Source organism: Geospiza fortis, unplaced genomic scaffold (genome assembly GCF_000277835.1).
Source record: "Geospiza fortis unplaced genomic scaffold, GeoFor_1.0 scaffold146, whole genome shotgun sequence".
Lineage (NCBI taxonomy): Eukaryota > Metazoa > Chordata > Aves > Passeriformes > Thraupidae > Geospiza > Geospiza fortis.
This window is the reverse complement of record NW_005054455.1, coordinates 961,197-986,637: the sequence shown is the minus strand read 5'-3', so window position 1 is coordinate 986,637 and position 25,441 is coordinate 961,197. Positions and strand designations below refer to the sequence as shown.

Genomic DNA, 25,441 nt, shown 5'->3' with positions numbered 1-25,441 from the left:
TTCCTGTCCCCTTGGCACAGCTCTGGTGGCACTTAGGGTATATATAGCCATAACTGGGACTGTGGGGGTGATTAATGGGCTGGGTTAGGGACAAAAGTGTGTGTAAACAAGGAAATGGCTTTAAAGAAGAGACATTGATTTTATACTTATAAAAATAAAACACACTTTGTTACCTTTTTTTCTTTTTAGACATAATGACAAGTTATCCTTGGAAGGGATGAAAATTGGTAATGACTTTCCCCTGCATCTCTTGAAGGAGCATATATCAGGCTAAAGAATTGTGTTTCTTTTTTAGGTCTCTTGCACTACTGAATTATGTATGTTTATTGTTTCTCTGTGTAAAGATGATTTGGATAGTTAGGATATTGCTGTTCTTGTTTTAATAACATAATTATGTAAATATCAGGAATCCATAGTATTTGTGAGTCATGTTGTTCTTACTTCGAATTAGGTGAAAATTAAGGATAAAAGGCCAATGAGAAATTCACTTCTACAGTTACTGTTAGCTATATTGACAGTGCTAAATTCTCTTGAAGTGGTTGTTCAACACACTGCTTTTAAGAATTTAATCTGTTTTATGGATGTCCTTTTAGCTGTAAAATAGTGCAGTAGACAGAAGAAGCTTTGCTTGACCATCACCATGTTCCAGAACCTCACTTTGGGAAATTGAATAGGCATATATAGTTCCAAACTATTTGGCTAGGAAGCATACTGCCTTTGATTTTGACATAATGTAGAAGGAGTTGGTTACCTTACATAACGTATTTGTTTTTCATTAAACATGCTGATAAGGTCTCATTAAAGTGCCATGTATTATTTATGGTATTTCATATGAAACTGAACTGAGGAAAAACTTCTCTCAGCTTAGGGCATTTGCAGAATAACAGCCTTCCTGGGCTAGAAAAAAATAAAAAAGAATGAAGAAAAGCATGACATACTCCTGTCAGAGCAGGAGACTGCTTAAGGCACAGAGAAAGAATGAAAAAAGGAGAAAGGGCACAGAGAGGGTTCATTTCTCCTCCTCCTCACTCGCTCTTTCTCTGTGGCATGAGAGGTTGTTTGGTTGGTGGTTTGGGGTTTTTGTTTGGGTTTTTTTGGGGTTTTTTTTTTTTTTGGTGATGAAACAATCTGGGCTGTTTTAGTAGATGAGTCCATGATAAACTGCAAAAGCATGGATGTTTCCTAAGGCAAACCCAATTCCTTTGTTGTAAGTTTGTGCATGGTTGTTTTGGTGTTGATTACCGAGTTATGAGTACCTTGGTTTTGTTGCATTGACTGCTTTTGAGAAAGAAAATGATGTAATAACTGATTCTGATGGAAAATACTCAGTTTTGCATGAAGAAGACTTAATGGATCTAAATCAGTCTCTGAGGCTTGTGTGGGTGCAGGTATGTGTGCACGTGTAGAATGAAAAAGACTTTTTTTGTTTTTAATGTAGCACCTGAGTTGCAGTGACGTGTTTTGATTCTGTTTCCAGTTAAGCAGGGACTATTATTTGTTTTTAAGGGTAGATGTTATATCAAACCAGTTATGCTGTTGATGAAATAGACTTTTCTTGTATGTGGGTTATTTGCTTATTGTTGTTAGCATTAAACTCTTGGTCTCAGATGTCTTTTTGTGGGAATTATGTATCTTATAAAATAAGCGATTTTCAAATCTTCTTCAGAGTCCTTTTAAAAGTAGGAACCCCTTCAAAACCTTAGGTGGTTCTTTGAGGTTTGACCTTCTTTCCTGAAGAATTAATATTTAATTCATTTGTCAAATTCTAATTAAAAATAGTAATATCTTCTGTTATACTTGAGTTGTATCTTAGGAAAAAAAAGACCTGTAATATAGGACCTCAAGGACAAGCTGTAGTATAAATTATTTGATTTGCAGGTCACATCCTACTTTATTACATAAAGACTAACTAGATCTACTAATGAATAATTATTACTCCATAAAATAAAGGGGGGGGGTGAATAAAAAGCTGGCAAGAGTGGAATACTAATTTTGAGGTATCGTTCTCAAAGTAGAAAGTAAACATTAAATTCTGAAAATTGCAAATGTAATTTTTTCCATGTAACCTGATAGGGCACTCCTTGATAATAGATTGACTAGCTGTCAAATAAATTTGTAATTTTAGATGAGATGGGCTTTAGACCAATTTTAAGATACAATCTCTATCCAAGTGTGCTCCCCTCCCCCAGTAAGGTAGACATGGTATGCCATAGAATTCTGTTTCATTCCCAGTGTTTGTGCTGCAGTGGTTACACAGCTCCTGCACAGTTTCACTGTAATGCTTTTATAGGCTTCTTTGGGAAGCTGGATAGCGAATGAAATGTAGATATAAAATTAATTTGTGTTTTAAAAAAAGCTCATTTGCTGATAGGGCTGTGCATTTGCCGGAATCCTTTTGACTAGCCGAGATTCTTTCCCTTTCCCACTTTGTGCTTCATACTTGTGTTCTTAGAAGGGGAAAGCCCTTTTCCAGTCAGGTGTGAGTCCTGGGAGGGGGGAAGGGTGTGAGTGTGTCTGTGTGCGTGCAGAATCATAACAGGCATTCAGTCCCAGCTGGGCAATGACACTAATTGCCCAGATCTCATGGATGCCTGCGATGCAGCGCGCTCACTTTCTCTCCTTTCCTATCCTCTCCAGGGATTTTTAAAATGCAGTATTTGAATTTTGGTGAGTGGTAAAGACCCTGCCCTAGGACCCATTTGACAAATGAGAAGCTGTGCAGCATCAGCACCAGCCGACTGAGCCTCACTGAGTCTCTCTCTCTCTCTCTCTCCTAGTCAGCAGCTACTGTTGTGAGACAAGCTTCAGCTCTCTGTCATTGAGGAAGTTCCATTTGCTCATCAATAGGCTGCAGGCTGTGTCTTCTTTTTTTCCTCTCGGTTAAAAATTCGTAGTTTAAACCTACCAAGTTGCCTTAGCTGACAAACGAATGTAGGGGCTTAGCGCTGGAGAGAGGAAAGGCAGCCGAGAAACACCGTTTCTTATTTAAATAATCAAAAGGGAGAGAAAAGAAAAAAAAAAGAAAAAACAACCAACCCATAGTGACAAGATAGGGCAAACGTGCTTGCATGCAAGCCCCCTCACTTGTTCTACGTAGACTTCAGAGCAACACCATGCAGCATCCCCTTACGGGTGCAACCTGCGTGGCACTGCCGAATGTGGGCATGTGTCCCCAGCTCTCCTGTGCCTTGACTTTTATGTACTTACAGCAGGTAAGTTTGCTTAACTTTTCCTTTTCCTCGCGGTGCTTGCTTTGTCAGCGTCGTTCGGGGGATTTGCAGTCGGGGAGGTATTTTTTCTGTGAACAGACTGTATAAATGTCTCCCACCGTGTGGAGCGAGTGTTGTGCCTGCACTTAAGAATGTGAGAGTGAGTAGAAAATATGTTTTAACAGAGCATCGAGCCTTCGCATATCTTTTGGTATTTTGGTGTCGGTTTATTTTATTTTTTTTTTGCAGCGTCTCTGTTGGTGATGTTTATAGATATTTAACACAGTACTGTGCCTGTGTTTCTCGTGGATGCTGTAGCAGAGTTTCAGCCATAAAGGACTGCTCTTTATTCACTTGCAGGCATAAATTATACTTCTAATGTAAATGTGCCCAATGGCAATTTTGTTTAAGCCTTCTTTGAAGACAGGAATTTTAAGTCTGTGTTAAAACATGCTGCTGATTAAAGCCAAGCTGGTTTTTAGTTCACAGGGAAAATGATGATTTATAAAGATATATCTGTGCAGAACACTTATATCACTGAAGTATATAGGACTGGGTATGAAAAATTTTTGGGTATCAGCAAAACAATACCAATTTCTACTTAATTTTCAATTATATTTAAAAAAAATAATTACATTTTTGCTTAGAGGATTTTTTAAAAGTATTTAAAAAATACTCTCTCTTTGTAAATTATTTAATAATTGGTACCCCCTCTCTGCTATAGTGTGAAATAACTGTATAATAGCACTTTTTTTTTTTAACTAGTAATTTGGAATCATGTTTGTATCCTACTCTATTTTATAACTGAATCCACCATTACAGAGTCATCTAGTAAGTCTGTAGAGCCAAGACAGAAATGTGTTATCATGCAAAAATGATTAATCCTGTGTATCCTATTACTTCTCTTGAAACTTCAGGAGAAAAAAATATTCTTGTGCCTACTGTAACAAATAGGGGCATTTCTTCCAACTTCCACTACAACAGTTTCTGTGCATATTGACTTCCCTGAAAGTCTAACTTTATTTCTGCATTCACAAAAGCCTGAAATATGTTATACGATAGTTCTTTTTGTTCCAATAAAATAGATTTAAAGCTTATTTTTATTCAGGGATATTTGTTTTTCTGTTACTGCTGAAAGAAGTGAGCACCAGTATTTTCAGGATAAAACCCTCCTGTAGGTTTTGGGGGTTTTTTCTGCTGTAGTGTAGTATAAACCATTTCTGACTTCCAGCTTAGGAGTGCATAATAACAGATTCTTGCATGCGCCCTAGATTATCCATGCATGTGGGAGGGATTCACATGTCTGCAATTAAAATTTGCATCAGATAAATATGATGTGTTTAAATTTCAGTAATTTGCATGCCATAACTAAAATGTACGTTCTTGGTAGTTCTGTATCCTGGATCTGTTTTGGGAATGGCATTTATAGATCAGCTTTAATGATCCAGTGTGACTTGTGCACTTAGTGGTTACATACAAAATGTACTCCTGTGTTTTGCTCTGGGTTTGTTGTTTTGAGTTTCTCAAAGAACAAGTTGTGTGTTAAAGATAGAGCTTTTGAAAGGAAAAAAGGGAATTCAGGTGAGAGGTCAACATGGCCACACAAGGAGCTGATAAAGGATAACAGAAAGATGAGGCTGGGTGCTCCAATAACCTTCCTCAGAGAGATATTGCAGTATCATTATGCAAACACATCTATAGCATGGCACTGCTTTAAGGTTTAAGAAACTATGCAACTCTAATGAATACTTTAAAACAGGGAATTCAACTGCCTCTATTCCATCTGAGAGGAAGATGAGAAGTGATTGCTAATGCACTTTACAAAGCGCTGTATCTAGCAGATAATTTTTAACTCTTTAAGTGGATTAGCTGCTACACTGAAAGAATTTTTTTAAAATGTTTGCTTTCTCATCTCCTTAATCCTATTGTCAGTTTAGAATCATCCTGTGTATGCTAATCACAATTATATAATAGGTTGAAAAGTCTGCTAAATTTATGATGAAAATTGTGGCAGGTTCAAAAATTCTCTGCTTGTTGCTTCTTTTGATCGCTGGTTGGCATTTTAGTTATTCTGAATTCCTAGAGAGTCAGATAATCATGTTCTTAATTCACATATGGTCTCTTATTTTATGCATTTGGTTAAGTATTTCTTTATGAATCATGCTACTTTATCTCAAAATTATCCAGGCAGAGAGGACTGAGTTGACATCACCTGCAAAGCCAATATAACATGGTTCTGGCTTGACACAGTAAAGGAATAAGAAGTTGGGTTTTTTTTGAAAAGCATTAATAAACTTTTACCATGACAATCTACCTGGGTTTTTTGCTCTTTTTCTCCTATCAGATAGTTTAGAGCAAACAGACAAAAAGACTTGGTTTGTATGTTTACTGCAAATATCACTATTTTAGTGAAACTGTAAACGTTTTTCTCTCTCGATCAAGTTGTCTATCGATCTTAAATACAGGTAACCTAAAAGCTTTATGTGGCAACTTAATAACTAGTGAATCCTCCCTGCCTGTGCAACCTGTGACCAGCAGTAAATAGATATTGTGAAGCTATCAAGTATTTTTTTTTCTCTCTAAAAATTGCACTTGAGATATGTCTGCCCACTTGCACCTCAATTAAAATGAACTCAGACATCTGTATTATAACTGAGTTATAACTCAGTTGTAAAATTTTTACTGCCTATTTAGAATTCATGAAGACAACTATTCTTATTTTTGTGTATTTACATTGGTATTCTGTCAGGTGTAGGCTTTACAAGTGGACATGTGTCTTTCTTGGAAGACTGTGAAAGGCATTGCATTCTTCTCAAGATGGGCAAGCCACTCTTTGTCACTAAATATTTATTTATCCTGATAGCCACAAGGATGCTGATTTTCTGTGGAGCTGAATGAATAATTTGGAAAAATCTGTGCTTTGGTAGTCATTTAAAATTGGCCATAATTTCTTTGTGTAAGTGACATCACTTGACCAGTTAGTTTAGAATAAATGGATAAACTGTTTTCCACAGTGTGCTACAGAAGTGCTGTACTACTTTTTCCAAGGGTTACAAACTTGAGTATTTGCTCTGATATATTTCACTGTACACATGTGTAATATTTTAAGAACCAAGTGAGGAACTGATTTTTTTTTAAACAGTTTATGCATGGAGTTTGCTTTACCTAACAATATTTTAAGTTTAACTCGTGAAAATAAAGTTGGAAATGAATAAAGGACAGAGGCCTAGGTCATGTTATAGATTAACTCTCGATAAGACATTCACTTGAAAAAGCCAGCAGAAACTGAAGAATGCTTCTGAGTTAGTTGTTTGAAATGGCCTGGAATTATGTGGACATTATCTTAATAAGATGGTTCTAACTATGGGAATCCATAGTGACTTTTCAAAGAGCATCACCCCAAAGTGACTGTGTCAGTGGCAGCACTGAACAGAGGGAGGACGTGGGGCTTTGCCTTGCAAGTTTTCACTGCGTCACTGTGAGGACAGGGTCAGCTGGGAAAGTGTGGATGCTTTTGGGTGAGAATTTTCCTTAGTGTCAATATTTAAAGACACAGGGAAGTTGCATTTGTAGTGCACCCTATCTTTTGGTAACATTCATGGGGTTAGAAACAGCTGCATACATGTATTTCCTCTTGTCCTTCATATGGCACATCAATGCAAAACCCAATTTCTGACTACAAGTTTACATCCAATGGTAAACTGAAGTAATTTTCATAGTAAAATGTCAAGCGCTGGTAAATTGGGATTTGGGATATATTAATGGAGGTTTAGCTCTGTTAACTGATGTTTTACTGTGGTCTGTTTTCCTGGTTATTCTGTTGGGTTTTCTGAGTAAAGTGACAAAACAAACTTGTTTTGAAACATCACGGAATATTCCGTGTCACAGTGTACAATGCTGCTGTCATTATTTTAAAATTGGGTTTTTTTTTTCTGTTTAATGATGATAGATGTGCTTTGTTTTAAATAGTGAAGTGGTTTGTACAAAGGGTAATTCCTCTTAAATGGAGCAATTGCTCATAGTGGACATTCACAGATCGAAAACAATTGAACTGAAACTTCAATATCAACCTTTTCTGTCTTTAACAAAGTAGTTCATGGTACAGCTCTCATATCAATGATGGAAAGAATCCACCATGAAAACAAAGCAGAAACCAACAAAACCTCCATCTCTACCTCAGCTATTCCATTACTGCTTACATGGTAAATTAGTGTAATTTTATTTGGGCCTTAAGCATTATGGCTATGGAGAAAAGCTGAATTCCCCTCTCAGTTACTTATGTCATGCTTCTGGATCTGATGATTTATAGGAGCCTGGAAGACTTTTTATCACATTGTTTCTTCATGGCTTAATTCAACGTTGATTTATTTGGTAGCAATTTCAATTGATGCAGTCAATAGTGTCAATAATGGAATAAGGATTAGAACTGATTATCTTTGTGCTAAAATTGTGTAAAAAATTGAATGGATGAACAATTCAAACAGTTCCCGGATACAGTTTAACTTTTTTTTAATAGAGCAAAAGCACATCAATTGCTGAATGCCACCACTGCAGTTACAGTTCTGAGTATCTAGTTTTTGCATTTTATACTTCAGTGACTCTTCAAAGGTTCAGGTATGTCAGTAGAATTCAATAACTGATGTTTTATGGTGACACTGCTTAAACCAATCATGAGAACACTGCCTTTCTTTGCCTGGTCCTTTCATAGTACTCGCTCTGTGGCTCTCCTGTAAAATCAGTTAATCTGACTTTAGTTCTTGAAAATTTTAAGCATCTGTTATCTTATAAATTGGAGTCTTTGCACGATTTTGTTCCTCACTCTGCTATTTCATGGCAATTTTTGTGTGAGAACATACAACCTCTGCTTATGACTGCATGAGTGCAAAGAAGTCCACGGTACTAATGCTCACTCACCATCTGTTTTTCTTACAGCTGGGCCTTGAATAATTGTCCAGTAGCTGATGGACTGAGGGCAGGCAATATTTTCAGGGTTTTCTGATTCATTTAACCAGCTTCGCTGCCCCTAGAGAAACACAGTGCTTGTTTATTCAAATGTGTAGGGTAAGAGGCTGTGCTATGTCAGACAAATTATAGCACTCTGTTAAAACAAAAAAGGAGCTGCCATGCTACAGACCTTATCCTGTGGATGCATTCGTACCTAAGGGGGCACTGTGGCACTCCGAGGGAATTTTAGTGCATGAATGAAACAGACCTCAAAAGGTGGGAGTGCAGCTGTTGCATCCAGGAGTGCTGCTAATGCGGATTTCAGGAACGATGCCTTGCTGTTTATCCTGATCAGGGTGAATAAGATCGTTTGGCATTCACCAACAAACTCGAGAGCTGGTGTTTGCTACTCCACCTGTGATTGAAGCCCAATTTCCACGTTTGCATAGCTTTTGTCTCCCAAGAGCTGCTCCGTTGTTTTCCAGAGGCTAATGAGAAGTGGCTCAGAGATCAAGTGCTGTGGCAGCTCTCATTCTGAGTAAGAGCTGGTTTGGGGCATTTAACTCCAGCCTTGTCAAACAAGGTCAGTCTCTCACAAAAGGAGAGGAGGTGCTTTAGTGAAGTACTCTCCTCTTTAAATACTAGGAGGAGGGGGGAAAAAAGCCCCAATCAAAAAAAAAGAAAACCAACTCCAAACACAAAAACTCCTCAACAAACCAGAAGACTCTGTTAAGAAGGTTACCTGCTGCTTTGGACTATAAGAGCAAGAGCAGTTGCAAAGGAGCTTCCGTGTGACAGGAGCAGGTGAATATTTTTGGCTTAGAATCATTGTTTTTTACTAAGTGACCTCTTTGAACATTTTAAAAGGCTTTATCTGAAAAGGGATGCCTGGATATTGCATTGTGGGCTATTTGTAAGTTATCCCCATTCATTATATTTGCTGAATACGTATATGGATGGATATTTTCTGGGGGCAAAAAAGAAGTAGTGTGGTATTTTATGCCAAGGAAAGTGTATGGTGGTTATGTAATCAGGGGTTTTTCTCAGGGCAGCCAATAGATATTTCGGTTTTAGATTTTTTTTGACCGTAGCCATTCAAAAGTAGTCTGACCTTTTTTTAGTTTTTAATGTGTGTATTTCTGCTTTGGTAAATAAGTACTATGATCATGTTAATATTAGTCCTGCTAAAAATATTTTTGAAGTTTTTTAATAGGTGGTATAAATGAAAGTGATAAAAATTGTGACACTGGAATTTATCACCTTGTTTTATAGAGTTAGAATAATGTTGGTGAGAAGGAGAAGTCAACACCCTCTAAGAATCCTTCAAGCTTTCCTGCCTTTTAAAGGTGCATGTGCGATTGATTTATCAGTTTTAAAGTGTGATGTGCAGTGCAAGAGCCCTCCTGAGAACCTGCTGTCATTTCCTTGCTGGCATTGCTCATTTCCCTCCGAGTTGCCTAGTGCAGCACCATTGACTTCTTTTACATTTTGCTTCCCCTCCCACTCTGTCAGTGCAGCAGCCCAGTGAATTTAATTAGAGAAAATAGCATATCTAATGTCTGTGCTATCCTGACTGGTTGTAGTTGGGCCTTTGGTCTTTTGCACTAGAGCAGGCTCCAGCTGTGGAGAGATCTCGCAGTGTTTTGATCCTGCTCTCTCTCGTTGTGTTGAACACAGGCAGAATCAAAATTAGATACTGTAGTAAGAACTGAAGTGTTCCGTGAATTATTTTTTTGTTCACAGTGAGTCACTGATTTTTACTTTTTCCTCCAGATATGGAAAGAAATTCTGTGGTACTTCAAAATTGAAATACTTAAGATGTTCAGGTATTCATGAATAAGAATGCAAGTGCTTTCATCTTAGACCATCTTTAAATTTACCTTTTAACCCTTTATTTCAAAATGCACAGAAATTGTTACTGTTCCTTCCTATAATATCTTGAATATGCCTTTTTTTTGTTTTGGTAACTGTACATCGATTTTATATTGTCTTCTCATGTTTGTGGTTTGTGTATATACTTATTGTTCTAGTATGCTTTGCCTCAATTCCTTACTGACTTGCAGTAATATTTATTATAATTATGATGTAGTTTTGAAGTTGGCTTCTTTGGTTTTGCCTCTCATAGCATTTTGTTTTATAGCAATCATCATTATCTGTGTTGTGGACAGTAAGTCTTGTATACATGAAATAGTTAATAACAGATATCGATTATGGGCATGAAGCTTTATTAACCAACAAGGAAAGATAAGTTTTAAAATACACACTTATGATAAGCACAATCTTTCATGAAAGTCTGAAATTTAAGTATTTCTTTGAAATAAGTTAAAGTAAACATGGTAAAGGGAGGCAAAACCAAGGTTAAAAGTTCTCCCTGAGAAGATTTTGCCAAAAAAGACCTAGTGTGAAAATTTGGGGGTGAAAAGAACTTAGGCAGCCCATATATTCCATGAGTGTCCCCTCTCTAAGCTTTCTTCCTTGTCATGTATTAGTCCTGTCTCTGGGATGTTACATGACTGCATGGCTCAATTAATGCTCTGTGGCAGGAGGAGGAAAAAAATGTCTCTGTCTTGTCAGAAGTGAAGTTATTTACTTTCAGAAGCTGACAGAATAGCACTGCAGGGGCTTCATTTATTTCAGTTCAGGATGTCATTATTGTGTAATGCAGAGGGACTCCTGCATGCATTGCAGGCTTGTTCCTGTAATCTCAACTCTGCTGGATGGCTGCAGAAGTGTAAAATGGCCCACTGGAATGTTTCCCTCTTCTGACTTCAGCCTGCTCACTTTGGCAAAGCAGCATTCCCAGTGCCTTAAATATTTAGGGCTTAGATGGGATGAATGTGTTTGTTGGGGGTGCTGATGCTGGGTACCTTTGGGATTGGTGCTGGGTACCTTTGGAATTGCTGGGTACCTTTGGGATTGGTGCTGGGTACCTTTGGAATTGCTGGGTACCTTTGGGATTGGTGCTGGGTACCTTTGGAATTGCGGTCTGGCCTGGCTGGAACACAGCTTGGATCCTCAGTTACCTTTGTAATGTGTGTCATTTTCCCTGATGGGTAGCATATGGTTTGAGACTGCTTTTTCAGCATTCCTCTGTCTGTCATGCTCTTTGGTTTTCCCAAGTCTAGCCCCAACAGGAATGTTTAAGCACAGAGTGTTTCATCAAGATTACTTGTTATTTCATCTCAAAGTTTGGGAAAATGTTCAACTTTCCTGTTGCTGTATTGCACATACTTCAGGGGCAGGATAAGTACTTTTGATATTCCCTACCCAAGTTCAGCTGCAAAAATACAGGAACATTCAGAAACTGCAATTCCAAGGGGCTTGGTTTATTGTTTTCCTTTCCCTTTGATACCATATCTGCCAGCTTCACTTTGAATGCCAGGCTTGGCATGTGCACATGAAATTGCCTGTTGCTCTTTGGAAAGCTTTTTGATACACCGAAAGTAAAAAACCACTGAAACAGCGGAGTTCGGGAGTTCCTGTGCCCTTCTTCCTGCCTGCTATTAAAATAAATAAATAAATGCTCCAATAGAAGATTACTTCATTTGGAGAGGAGTCACATTTTTGTGATTTTCTTCCTTTTTAGGGGTAAACCTTCTTTGATTGGTTTAATTTTTTTTTTTCAGTTTAGAGTGGCAAACTAAAAATTACTGAAACGCCAACTTAATTTCTCAGTACTGGATTTTACTTACGCACAACCTGCCTTTAAATTAAAGGGAAAGGATTCTTCTTCTAAATAGGCTTGCTTGCTCCTTTCCTGCTTTTCTCTTCCTTTTATTTGCAGACATAAAATCCAATAAATTTCTATTGCAGTTGCTGGGCTTGGGGGAGAAAAAGGAGAGGAAAAGTACAAAGCTATTGGGAAGCGTCAAACACGGCGGATGATGAAGTACATTTCATAGCAGCCAATTCCAAGCCCAAAATCCCTGTTGTGCAGGAAGGCTTCCCAGCTCACCCAGGAAATTCAGCCATTGCAAGGCAGAGTATTAATGATTTATACACCCTGCACCAGTGCTTTTGTTCACTCACAGAGCTGGGCTCTGTTAATAAAGGAATTTCAGGGAAAAGGGTCCTGGCATGCTGAGTTGTTTTGCTCAGTGCGGTGGACGCTGCCTCATAAATCAAAGGAATTTAGTGCTTTACAACCTTTCAGAGCTGCTGAGGGTGGTTGGTTGTTTTTTTCTTTTTTTAATCTGATACACCTAGGAATATTTTCATTTCTTTTCTATAAAGAATGAATGAACTACTGGATGAGATCTATCTCAGCTGTTTTAGGGTTGATTGGTTTGCTTCACAGTGGCATTATACTTCCATTTGTTTTCCATTTGGATTTATGCTTTACACTGTTGTCTATGGAAGGAGACTAGCATGGTTTTATTACCATAAAGAGATGCAGATCACATTATATTCTGTCTTGTTTCTTAGAAATAACTAAATGAAATATAAAGGCAAAATACATTTGCAGTAAGGAAAGCAGTTTTATGTTCTTTACCTAAAATAAAAACAAATAATAACACATTTAATATTATCATTTTAAAATAATTCTTGTTTTTATTAACAAAAATAAACTTGAGTGTTCCTCTACAATACACGTGAGTGATCATTTTTGAAGTTGCATTTTGCCTGGAAACTTTGTTTCTTAATAGCAACTGCAGGATGAGGTACTTAATTCTGTGTTGATTTACATATCCTTTTCAAATAGTGGAACAATATTGATGTTATTAAAGAAAATATGTATCTACATTTCATTATAGAAATGAAGATAAAAAAGGATGTTTTTTAAAAATCTCTGAAATTTTGACGTGAACTAGAGTATTGAATAATGTTATGGGACATGGTCCTAGCAGAAAACCACTTGGTTGGGTAGTTACAGAACCTAATCTTTGCTTTTCATTGCCTCTTTAAAAGCAGGCTGGGAGAGGGGACAGGAAATAATTGCAGGGAATGTGTTTTACAATCAAAGGGAACCTGGGTTTCCACAGGCATCTTAAGACTCTTATTACACAGCAGGCACAATATGGTTTAGCCTTTTTGGACTGTTCAGAGTCATAAATTCAGGTACCTTTTTGTACAGAAAGCACAGCTGTCCTGTCCTGGCTTGGTCACAGTAGAAAAGGTGCTTCCCTGTGAGCTTTGTGGAAGTCAACAGCGCGGGGATCAGTATTGCACAAGTCACAGCTCCGTTATACTGCGAGGAATTCTTTGTAGATTTTGTGGTCTGCAGGCAAATCAATACCTTCTTCTCTGTTTTCCTCACTGGTTTAAATATCACAGATTAATACAAGGCAGGTGCCCAGTAAATGAGGTTTATTATGTTTATAGAGCAGCATTGCTGTATTTGTTTGTCCTCCATTATTTGGGTGCGTGAGTGTTTCATTGTATTTAATTATGTCTGTGAGGCACAAGACAACAGTCAACATCTGCTCTATTGTTGCCGTGGTTTACAGATAGCTTTGATGGGTTATTAAACAATCTATTTTTCAAACAGCAAACAGGGAAATAAGCTGCACCCATATTATGTAATTTTGTAAAGGTACATTATGTAATTAGTCGTCTAGTATTTGCACACTAATCTTTTATTTTGGTTGAATTTATGCTATTCCTTTTAAAAAAAGTGATGATCCTCGGCAGTTTTTATTTAATGGTGAATTTCAAGTTTCTCTATGGCTTGAGTTGATTTTCTCACTACTAATTTGATTTCACCATATGTTTTATATTGAAATAACGTCTGAGTTGTGAATGCTAATACAGAAATTAGAAATGTGCATTAACTTTCATTTATTACTGAAACAGCTACTGACAAACTATTACTACAGAGGCATCATTAGGTATCTTGAACTATTTTTGAGTAAAGGTCTGTGCTGTTACCAAGGCATCAGTTGGGCAAGGCAAGGTTCAAACAGCTTTGCCTCTCTTAGATCTGACTCAGGGCAGAGCATCCCCCAGTGCTCCCTGGGCAAGGGAAGTTGTACTGTACAGGCAGGGAGATGTCTCTGTGGAACTTGACTCGTGTACAAATGGATTCCCTGATGGAAAAGTCCTTGTGTGCTAATCTGCTTTTGATTTTGTTTTGGTTTAATGTACCTGTCAACTGTTTGAAGTTCCTTTATGTAACGCTGGTATCCACGATACTGTATCTGGATGCATTAAGGCAAATCACTGAAAGATTGCAACTACCCAGCATGTGATTTGTTTTTGCCTCAAAATAAAATGTAGAAGAAAATGTTCCAGACACAAATGATGAACAGATCCTAAAATTAGACTTTCTGTAGCTTTCATCATTGCAGAAAGTCACCTATTAAAAATGTTTGAGAACATGAGTCTGTAATATTTTCACGGCTCCTGAGCTGCTACTGCCCACAGTTCTAGAGCTGCAGCTTGCTGGGGTTGCTTCTGACAGCAGGACTTTTGAGGCTTTGGAAATGTTGTTAATCCACTGAGCTTGACTTAGGAATGCAGGTTTCCATTGGAACAAGGCGGCTCAAAATCCTTTGTGAAGTGAGACCCCACCTGGAATTCTGCATCCAGCCTTGGGTCAGATTGCCCTGAGAGGGTGTGGAGTCTCCCTCCCTGGGGATATTCCAGAACCATCTGGACACACTCCTGTGCTCTGGGGTGGCCCTGCTGGAACAGGGAGGTGGCACCAGGTGACCCACTGTGGTCCTTTGCAGCCTGACCCATCCCGTGAGCTGTTGGAGCAAATCCAGGGGTGGCACTGAGATGATGAGAGGCATGAAACACCTCTACTGTGAGGAAAGGCTGAGAGAACTGGCATTGTTCAGCCAGGAGAAAAGAAGGCTTTGGAGTGCCCTAATTGTGGCCTTGCAGTGCCTGAAGGGAGCCTACAGGAAAGATGGACAGAGATTTCTTGTGAGAACACAGAGTAGCTGGACAAGGGGGATGATTTTAAACTGAGAATAGGTTTACAGGAGAAAACTTTATACTGGGAGGGTTGTGAGATGTTGTGGATGCCCCATCCCTGAAGATTTCAAGGTCAGGCTGATGGAGCTCTGGACATTTCATTAAATGTCCTTTAATGAAAGGCGTCCTTTATCCAGGGCAGGACCATTGAAACTGGATGATCTTTGGGATCTCCCCCAAGCCAAATCATTCTATGATTCTATGAACTAAACTATCCCTTTTATGTACATAAAGAACTTAATTCAAAGAAAAAAAATGTATAAAAAGCATGGTTATTTGGAAAATTATGCATCCCAACATGGAGCGGTGTTTCAGGTGCTTGTTGAAATGTCATTTTGCAAAATGGTCATAATTTTTAGCATAGAATGAAGATTCTTCACTTCTTTTTTAATGCAAGGGCTTGCTAGAAATACTTTGTAATCTCCCTCACCTACCTGGAATCTAAACAGGGGTTTCAGGTCTGTCTCTTCAAGTGTCAGTAGATGCTCCTTGATGGGTGTAGCGAATTACTCTTGCAGTTTTGACAAATGGAAACTCAAACAGGAACTTCTAGTTACAGTTTTGTAAGAAGTGAAGGAATGCTGGGGTACTGCTCTTTGTAGAGAACTTTGTTTCCAAGGTGTTTCCAGAAACCCCTCAAAACAGGAGGGCACGGGGCAAGGGTTTATTTTAATTTTAATTTTCTGTTTATTACTAAGTTTGGTGGGGTGTGTCTCTTGGGAAGTGCTCATTATAAACAAACATTTGTGTCTGTGTGCAGCCAAACAACCCAGGCAGGTGTCTCCAGAAGCCTGTGTGGGAATGGAGCATTCCTGGGCTCTTTTTCTGGCATGCAGTGCAGACATGAATTTTCCTGGGTGAGAAAAGCAGGATCAGAATTTCTGCTGGAGTAGATCAGTTTATTGACTTCTGCTGAGAGTGTTAGCCTTGGCTTTGCTGTGAAATTAATGCATTGTACAGTGAATGTGCATTTTCTGTCAGAGTGTTCTTGTATTTCGCTCAAGAATAGTTTTAAATGTTTATTCACATTAAAATTGTACAAGCAATTTGTGCCAATTTCCAGAAGAAAATGAACTTTGCCACTGCTTTATAAAATCTCCAAGGGAAAGCTGTTTTCAGCTTGATTAAGGAAGCTGAGTTACAGCAGGCAGCATCTGATCTGTGAGAGTGATGGACACGGGTTACTCTCAGAGCTTCACAAGGAGTTAGGGCTGTGGAGCAAAAATATTTCAGGTTTTCTTTCATGTGATCCTAAAGGGTTAATAAGGCTGAAGGGTTTGAGGATAAATCAGGAAATTTTGCTCTTTGGCAGCAAATGGCCAAATATATCAGTGCAAAACCACAAATATTGTTAGGCACCAGTACCAGATCACACAAGCATCCGAGAAGGGAGGCTGTGAGGAAGACGTATCAACAAGAAAAAAAAAAAGAGGTAATTATAAAAACCTCTGAAAATAATTTCTGTAAGAATTCATTGCTCCAAGTTGCCTCATTAATTATCCTGAAATCTGACAGCTCTGTAGAAGCAGCTATTCAGTGCTTTTCTGTCAGTGCAAGGCAGGAGAGATGTTCCAATAATAGCATTTATAATCCAGATGTGCAAAAGTCAGGTCTGTCTTATGAACCTCCTGTACAGTTCATGTTTGTTGAGCACCTCAAATTCAAACTTACAAAGGAATATTACATTTCTTCTTTTTAGTTGTTCCTGGTGTTGAGTCACATGTATTTGGTTGGTTTTGCTCTTTACTAAATAGTATCAGATGTTTCATTTCTTCTGGATAGGAACAAATCACTACTGAAAAACTTTTGAGAGAAGGTAAGATGCTCTCAGTCAAAGAGTTTGCGTTCAGTTTTTGCTGTCTGATCCCCTGATCTTGCACTGCAGGAGAATTGACAACTTCTGAGGTCTTAGAAGGAGAAAACTTATTCTTTGTCCTATTTCTTGCAGCAACAAAAATGTTACTAATGTCCACCTAATAACTTGAGTATTCACTAAAGCGCTGATTTCAATAAAAATAGAAATAATCCTCTTCTGTTGTCCTTCTCTGCACAAATTTATCCCAGTCCTTTGCTGGTCCATTCCAAGGGCACTGGCACAGGTTGATGAAAACCTAAATGAAGGTGAGATTAAAAAGGCCATTATTTCTCTATTTGCTCCTAATATCAAATGGAATTGACAAAAAGTAAAAAAGTGGATGGCAGGAAAGGCTTTTTACCATCTGGCACTGATAGAGCAGTGTTCTGGTTTTCTGATCTCAGGTGCTTTCTCTCCTCCTCTGTTATTCTGAGCAGTAGCATGATCCCCCTAGCTTTACATTGTCCTGAGAAATTTGTGAGAGCCATCATTAGAAATCAAGTATTCCCATGAATTCAGTGCCCATCGAGATTGCTGAAGAATACATAGGACTGCAATGTGGAATGAATAAGTAGAATATTTTTAATAGGTCTTAGGCAAAGGGAGAAAAGTAAACACATGGTGTGATTCTTTCAGGTGCGAGCTATTTACTGTGTTACCAGGAAGATTTCTTGAAGCTTAATCCAGGGATTTTTGTTCTTCCGAATTAAGTCTCCTGTGTACCACCTCTTTACAGAGAGGTGCCTGCAGAGTACCAGAGCAACCCCACTGACATTGATCTGGCTTCAGTCACAGACCCTCAGACTGGGGCAGAAGAGATGTGACCCATCTCAGGGAAAGCCAGGTTTTAGCTTGGCCTGGGTAGGCCAAGTGTAGGAGCCCACACTGAGTTTAGGAGTGGGACAGGTGTCTCCAAATAAGTGCATTAGAAAATATCTATGAGACTGAATTGACTTCAGATATTAAGTAGCAATTAAGTTGAAAAAGCTTTCTTAACTTTCTGCCATTCAGATTTGGAGGCAAACTTCCTATCAGCTGAGTTTAATGCTTTCAGCCAAATCCTGCCTGCCTTAGATGCTCCTTGCTTGTAGCTCTTGGCTAAACTTTAGTACTTAAACTACTGCCAGTGTCTTGAGCAGAGCTATGACTTACATTACATCTAATGCCTTCAAGTCTTGGTATTTTATCTCTTGAAAATATGAAACTTGTCAGTAGCGAACAGAAATTCCCTCTGATCCCTTTCAAGACCTATAGGGTCTTTATTATTTTGGGGTTTGAATTGGTTGTTTCTCCAAGGCACCCTGCTCACTTAGGATATCTACCCTCTGCTGGTTTCTGCAATCAAACCATAGCACTTGGCATGGTAGGGTGCTTGAGTGATGTATTTATACAGGCAGGAGGCAGGGTTTAATACCATCTCATGATTCACTGTGCAGTCCTATTAATATGAGCTTGACTCGGGGGAATAAGTAGCTGTTACTTGTCAGCAAATCCTGAGTGTATTAAGGGGGTGAAGTTGTACTGGAAGATCCTCACAGTGATACTCTGCTGTTCCCAAGGGAAGCAAGTGAAAACTGTACTTTGATGAATAATGAATGTTCTAATTGGGGTCAAGAAGAAGTCATAGCTTCCTGTGATACAGTAGTTAGAGTAGCCTGACTACAGCAATCAAGAAAAGTCTGTTTGACCAGATTTGGCAATAAAAATATGCGACTGTCAGTCATGTCTGTCATCTGCACACAACTAAAGCCTGGGATGTGACAGTGACAGGCAGGTTTATCTCTTGTACAGCTTGGGTGTATTCCTGAGATCCTCTTGGAGGTGTTGGTTGGTGCCCATAAGAATATGGCCATGAACAGGTGCTGAGACTGGTTAGTGCTCAGATATTGCCCAAAATCCTGTGTGGAATGGATGAAGAGCTCTCATGGCATGGCTTGGCTGTATCACAAGGATTTATTAACAGTGGGTATTGGTCAGAGTCAGCCTGTTCCTGATTTGCAAGGAAAAGTGTTTTTGTTGCTGCTGGACTGTAACTGCAAATGAATATACCCTAAGGGAACATTTCAGCCTGTTCTTACCTGCTGACAAAATACAAAAATATTTTGTATTTGTATACAAAAATGCAAAAATACGTATTTCTTAGTCATCCTGTATTCAGCACACAAAGGAGAAGAATAAATGAAAGATATTAAGGAAGATATATGCACGTATGATTCTACTACATATTTTGTGAAATAAGTATGCATACAACCTGAGACTTTAATAAAGATATGATACTGCTTATCATTTGTGGAAGGTGTACATAATTTTCAGTAGTTAGTCTGTGTAACTGCACGATATCAAACAAGCATGAGATCTTGAAAGTGTTCTATGTTTCATATAAAATTTTCTAAGCTGCTTAACTTCTCATGGATTGGAGGCTGATCTCAGCTGGTTTAGAAAATGCAGATAATCTCAAGAGCAGAGTAGAGAAAGATATCTGAAGTAGCCTGGAGATGGGAGAGAGTGTGTTCTCAAAAGGGCCAACAGGGAAAATTCAAGTGATTTGGTGCAGCTATCCAGCTGATAAGAGTTATGTAACAAAAGCCAGCATGGAACTCTCTGCAAGAGAAGGAAAACAATGCAGTGCTCACTAAGGCAGAAGAAACCAAGTGCAGAACTTTGTAACACATCTTCAGCGCTGTGAATAAGTTGTGATGTCTGCATGTCAAAATCAACTCTTGGTACTTAAAGCAGCAGTATTTTCCTACAGGTCTGCAGCTAACTTTTCTGAGTGATCCAGGAGGCACACAGAGAAGCTTCCTTCACAGACATTGTTGTGCAGGCCTGTGGAGGTGTGCTCCACCACTTTTTGTAGCTTTAGGAGCTTTTCTAGTCTTTCTGTGTGGCACCTTGCAGTCCAATGTAATTTTTTTTTCCTAGTGCAGAGCACAGCACATTGAATAACTGAAGTTTTCAGATCCACCCTGCTTTAATTTTGACACAAATGCTGGCATAATAATGTGATGGTGATCCAGAATCTTTCTAACTGATATGATAGTGCAGCTAGGTTAAAAGACACCTATAGCTATTTGATTGTTTTTTTCAGCGAGTATCTGTTCAGAGATTGTTCTTGGCTTTTGTGCCTTGATATGTAGAGCTGCTGACAGGTCCTTACGTTTCTGTGGTAGCCCAAGGCAAGTCCAGGCACAGAGGGATCCCTTAACTCCAGTTTTAACCTGCTGCTTCTCTCTAGCATACATTTATCACCTATGTAAGTGAAGGTGTCCTGTGACTCACTGAAGGGTAAATCACTCTCCCTCTGTCAGGGCACAAGTTCTGATCTTGCAGCAATCCAGTCTAAGCAGGGAGTGAAGGTTTCCAAGACTTAGAAGAGGGCAAGCCTTGCCTTTAAGAGCTCTAGAAAAAGTGAAGCTAAGTAGATGTGTATCTTTTAAGTGCGTGTGTTCTTTTATATTGCTGTCATTGTGGTGATCTCCTTGTACCTGATTCAATTCTTTTTAAGGAATTTACATTCAGAGATGTCAACAAATTAGAGTTGACCTGGATAGGAACAGGGATATTGGTCACCATGGCACTGGACAGTCAGTTCACCCCCAGTCTGTGTTTTTGTGTGACAAGAGGAGGCTTTATGGGCTGAAAGAGAATGTTCATAGGTGTTCAGAGAGGGTCTTAGCTGGGAGCAGGCAATTTCAGGAGAAAGCATCAATGCCATTTGGAGTTTGGTTAGGAGGTAAAGGAGCACAATATCCAAGGAAAGACAAAGGATATTCATCTTTGAGTTGTTGGCAATAATAGCTTGGATAGGAACAGGCTGAAGTGAGCCCTTGAAGGGGATGACAAGTGCTGGATAAAGGTAATAAAAGGATGTGTTTTGGGGCAGTGCAGGTAGAGAAAGTAGTGATCTTGATGGGAGCACTCCAAAAGAAATGCAAAGCAAACAGGCCATTCTTTAGCCAGAGAAATACTGCAACAGCCCATGGCTCAGCCCACAGCACTGATAATAAGAAAGAAAGGTGAAACCAGAGGGAAAGGAATGGCTGTGTACTCAGAAACCGGCATCTACTGAAATATTGCACTTCAAGTGTTGCTAGGCCAATTGGCCTACAGGGCAACAGCCTTAATTTCTCTAGGGCTACAAACAATTTCCCAAACATCTTTCCCAAATTTTTGCTTCTGTGTGAAGCTCTTGTATTTGGCAGGACTGGAATTCTTTATTTATCTTTGAAATCTCCAGACTCATTATCATTGTATATTTAGAAGAAAGAGGCTAAAATTTCAACTTCAGTGCAACTGAAGCATTGTTGTTTTCTGGCTGAAGAATCAACTGGGTTCATCTTGACGTGCTGCTAGATTTAAATGTGCTCGCAGGAGCTAATGTAATTGTTAGGTGCAAATGTAATTTTTCAATGGAAACTTTAACTTCAGAAGAAAAATGTGTTAATTCTAAATAAGCTGTATCTCACATGCTTGAAAAAGGTGGTTTCTCCCACTTTTAAAGCTTCTATATCCTTGCCCTATTCTCTAGTGTGGACTGAGATGCTTAATGAACTCAAACAACTCTGATGACATCTGCTGTGCTGGTTACCAGTATGAGCCCAGCAGATACCAGATTTGTATAGGTGGCATTTTCTGCTTTAGGAGTCAGTAAAAATCCTTGCTGTGTTTTGGCTCTGCTGTTCTGTGTGAGGGGAGCTGGCAGGGGATTGGTACCTGGCATGAGCAGCTCCTACACGTTCTTCATGCAGAGGAGAGAGAACAGGGAGCAGCTGAGGATGGGGCAAGCCTGGATGGTGCTCCTGGTGCACTTGAAGAGCCTTTGGCCCTAAATGGCTTTTGCAGGAAGGTGGAAATAGTCTTTGGAAGACAAATGCAGCAGCTGTGCTGGGGAGGGCGGGGGACATGTGCAGGACAGCTTTTTCTGCCTATCAGTATTTCCTTTAATGCCAGATCACCACGGGCAATGCTAATCAACAGCAGCTCACCTTCTCTTTCAAAGCATCTGTGCTGCTGGTGGCTGGTAATCCTTTTTTAGAGACAATAATCTAAAGTTGCTGTGGATGAGGGAAATTATCAGGAGACTGGGAAACCAATTTGTCCTGTCAGTTTTGGGGTTTCTTGTACCAGAAAACCTTTGAGAAACCTTAAAGAGAAAATGGTAAGCATGTGGACAATGGGAAAGGTGATCAGAAATGGGAGATTTGAACTTAAAAGATTCAAATATGACATAGCATAAGCTCTGAAGAGGGTGCCAAAGTGGTACCTGAATTATTTATGGTCTGAGAGACAGGAAAGTTAGGCCAGTGTAGGAAGGAAGCAGAAATTATTTGAAGTTCATTGGTGTTGTGCAGCATTTGGAAGAACTATTGTTGGTGGTATTTTGAACTAGATACAGGCATTAAGAAGAATTAATTATTTGGCAGAAAGATGGTCTAAATAGATTACTTCTGTCAGAATCTGATTAGAGCATACATCATTGATTGGCTGATGACTGCATTGCAGGGATCTGCCTTTTCCAGGCATTGTGGCCCCAGGGAAGTTGCTGAAGTCTTTTTTTCTTTTCTTTTTTTTTCCCCACCTTGTATTTAGGCATCTGCTTTTGCCTGAGGAAGTATTTTGGTCATTGTCTAATGTGCCATTTACATCTTATATGCAGGTGGAATCAAAACTCTGATCTTTCTTGCACCATTTTCATTTTTCTGGTTCTTCCTGAATGTGTAGTCCACTTTTCAGGCATACTTCTAGTTTTATTTCTATATCTGTGCATCTGTACTGTACAGCAGTCTCCATTTCCTTCCCATTTAAATAACTTCTTAGCAAACCTTCAATGAAACTGCTATTAGAGCACTCCTGTCAGTACTTCAGTTCTGTGCTAAAACATGAGATTTTGGTATTAGATTGCTGGGCCTGAAATACATATGAATTTTGTGACCACCTACTCCTATCCTGCCTTGCTTAACCTATGCTCTTCACCTTTAAAAGCAGCTTTTCATTAATAAAACCTACCTTTTGCAAAATTCAGCACAGTTTAAACAAATAAGATTGTGCATTTTATTTGTGTATATACATTTTACATCTAAAGCTAGTGTTCATGTGTTTTTCTTGCTCATTCTTCCTCTCTCATTGCTGAAATCAATTTTTAGTTTCAGAAAATCCATTACAATTTTTAATGAAAGAAACCAAAGCCAACTGTGCCTTGGGATCAGCTAAAGTAGCATACCCTCTATGAGCACACTGAAAATGGCTCAACATGTCATTTTATATTTTCCTAACAGCATTATAATTTTCTAGAATGCAATGGAAATGAAAGCTGTGTAGTTGTTTAAAATAGATGATGTCCCCTTTTGCACCCACACACAGAGTGAATTTTTTTGCAGGGAGGAGGAGCCCTGCAGCAGTGGGTGCTGGCACCACCAGGGACACCAGAGAGGTGCTTGATGTGCATGTCCATTCTGGCTTTGTCCTCCCAGAAGTGTTTAGGTCCATGTTTGACCTTAATCATGCTGAGGTGAAGCAGAACTCTCAGCTTTACCAATACTCTTCTGGCTCCTTCTCTCAGTCCTCAGCACTCTTAGTGGTCAAATTTCATTTATTCAACACATTCCAGAATGTGGATGACCAGGACATCAGAACAGGAATGACCATGGACACTAACTAACGGCCAACTGCAAAACTCAAGTGAAATTTCCTTTTTGTGCGGCTGGGAGGGAGAGGAAATGTGTTGATCTGAAGTGGTGGAGCTGATGTAGAGGCGTTGGCAGAAGCTCTGAGCCTGGCACAGGGCAGAGACGCGAGTAAAGCTCTGTTGTGCCTCTGTGGTTTTGATGCACAGAGGTTTGTGAGACCTTAGGTAGCTGGTGCACACATGGGACATCACCTCAGAGCCCATCCACCAGGGCAGAGCTTGCATCTGATTGCTCCACACCTAGACATTTAGAAGCATGTTGTTGTAGTGAGGCAAGCAAAGCGCCCTTGCATTAAAACAGGTAATTATGGTTTGTTTCCAACGTTTGTTTTTTGTGTATTGCTATCTGCACTGTAGGAAATAGCAAAGCTTCTCAGACATTTGATGTTTGTGTTATTCTGGAATGTTTATAGTGCTTGCAAAGGGCTGGAAGTGTCCTCCTGGAAGCTGCTGAGTTCACACTACCACTGCTATTTGCATCATATTCTGTTGTAAGCCACCCTTTTTTGTTGCTGTGGATTTGTAAGGCTGTTCTAGACCCTCACTAGACAAGACCAAAATACTTTAAAAAAAAACAAACCAAACTTGGAAAAATATGTTCAGCCTAAATTTATTTATAGCTAGGTTTTTCTGGATTTTTAGAGTGTCAGGATTGTCCTTAGCTTAGTCTCTTCCTCCTACTGTTTTCTTCCATATTCACAGATTGCTTTGCTGGGATAAACAAATCAAATTTAGGTTTCTGTTGCAACAGAGTTGTTCCATTCCACTGAACACAAAAAGGAATTTATCTACAATGGTTGTATTTGAATTTGACCTTTTTTATTTTTTTCTATTTAATGTGGATGAAGAGAACTGTATTCTGTTGGAAGTACCTCTAAGAAATCAAGAAATAATTAAGAATGAAAATTAAGAAATACTGATAATTTTCCTTTTCCTATTTGCATCTCACTAGCATCTCAAATTCTTTAAACAGATGCAAGGAGATCTTGCTTTTCTTCCTCCTGAGTTTAGCTCTGAAGTTTCTGTCATTAGGAGGAGCATGATCTTGCATTTTGTGTTATTGAATTTTGATTAATGCAGCCCATAAGATTTAGCTGTTCTTTCTATGTAATATCCTTATCCTTTCCAGTTTTGACAGTACCTTCCAACTTTGTGTCATCAGGAAATTTCATCAGCAGGTTGCCTTGTGCCAAAACAATTAAAGAAAATGTTCAAAAAAATCTGTCCCAAAATAGATCACAGAAAAGCTTCCCTTGAGCCTGCGCTTTCCTGTGCAAATCTTCCTCCTCAGGTTTTCTAACATCTTATCAAATATATACATGCTGAAACAAAAAAACCTGCCAGGTATTTTACAGAGCAATTTAACAGTCTGTATTTATGTCAGTTGTCCCACTGGAGTCATTTGAGTAAAGCTTGCAGAATCCATTTTATAATCTCCATTCCTGGGTGAAAGAAATCTGCTTTCTTTTCAAATGCAGCTTACTCTGCTGGATTAAAATAATAAGCAATAGTTAAAATGAACTTTTTTTTTTTTTTTAGAAATTAAGTATTTTTAAGAAGTGAGTTGTGACTGCAACTTGCTTTCTCATATATACCTTCTGTTTACGTATTTCTCTGTGAAAGTTAGTGACTGGTTTTGTATTGGAATTAATGACAATCTTTTGAAAAAAAAAATCTATGATGTGTCAGCTTGCTTAGTAATTAAACTGCAGAGTTTCTCTTCCTCGGTAAGATAAGACCAAGAAATAGGCTTTATAGCTAAGCATGGTCAGATAAGCAGCGAGACCAGCATCATCCCCAGCAGCAAAGTGAAGCAGCTCTGAAACA

At 38.9% G+C, this 25,441-nt stretch overlaps 1 protein-coding gene across 25 annotated transcripts in view; it reads left to right on the top strand.

Moving 5' to 3' along the window:
• RBFOX1 (RNA binding fox-1 homolog 1) overlaps positions 1-25,441 on the top strand; it is a 667,961-nt gene that overhangs the window by 398,506 nt on the left and 244,014 nt on the right. For 3 of the 25 annotated variants that reach the window (XM_005427811.2, XM_031062657.1, XM_031062638.1), the window contains exon 1: positions 2,580-3,212. The exons of 11 other annotated variants lie outside the window; for them this stretch is intronic. In XM_005427811.2, the coding sequence (XP_005427868.1) occupies positions 3,069-3,212 (144 nt within the window). In that variant the 5' untranslated portion in view covers positions 2,580-3,068. Of the gene's footprint in view, positions 1-2,570; positions 3,213-25,441 lie in introns of those variants that run through there. 11 more of the 25 variants (XM_031062645.1, XM_031062647.1, XM_031062658.1 and 8 more) reach the window with 9 other exon arrangements.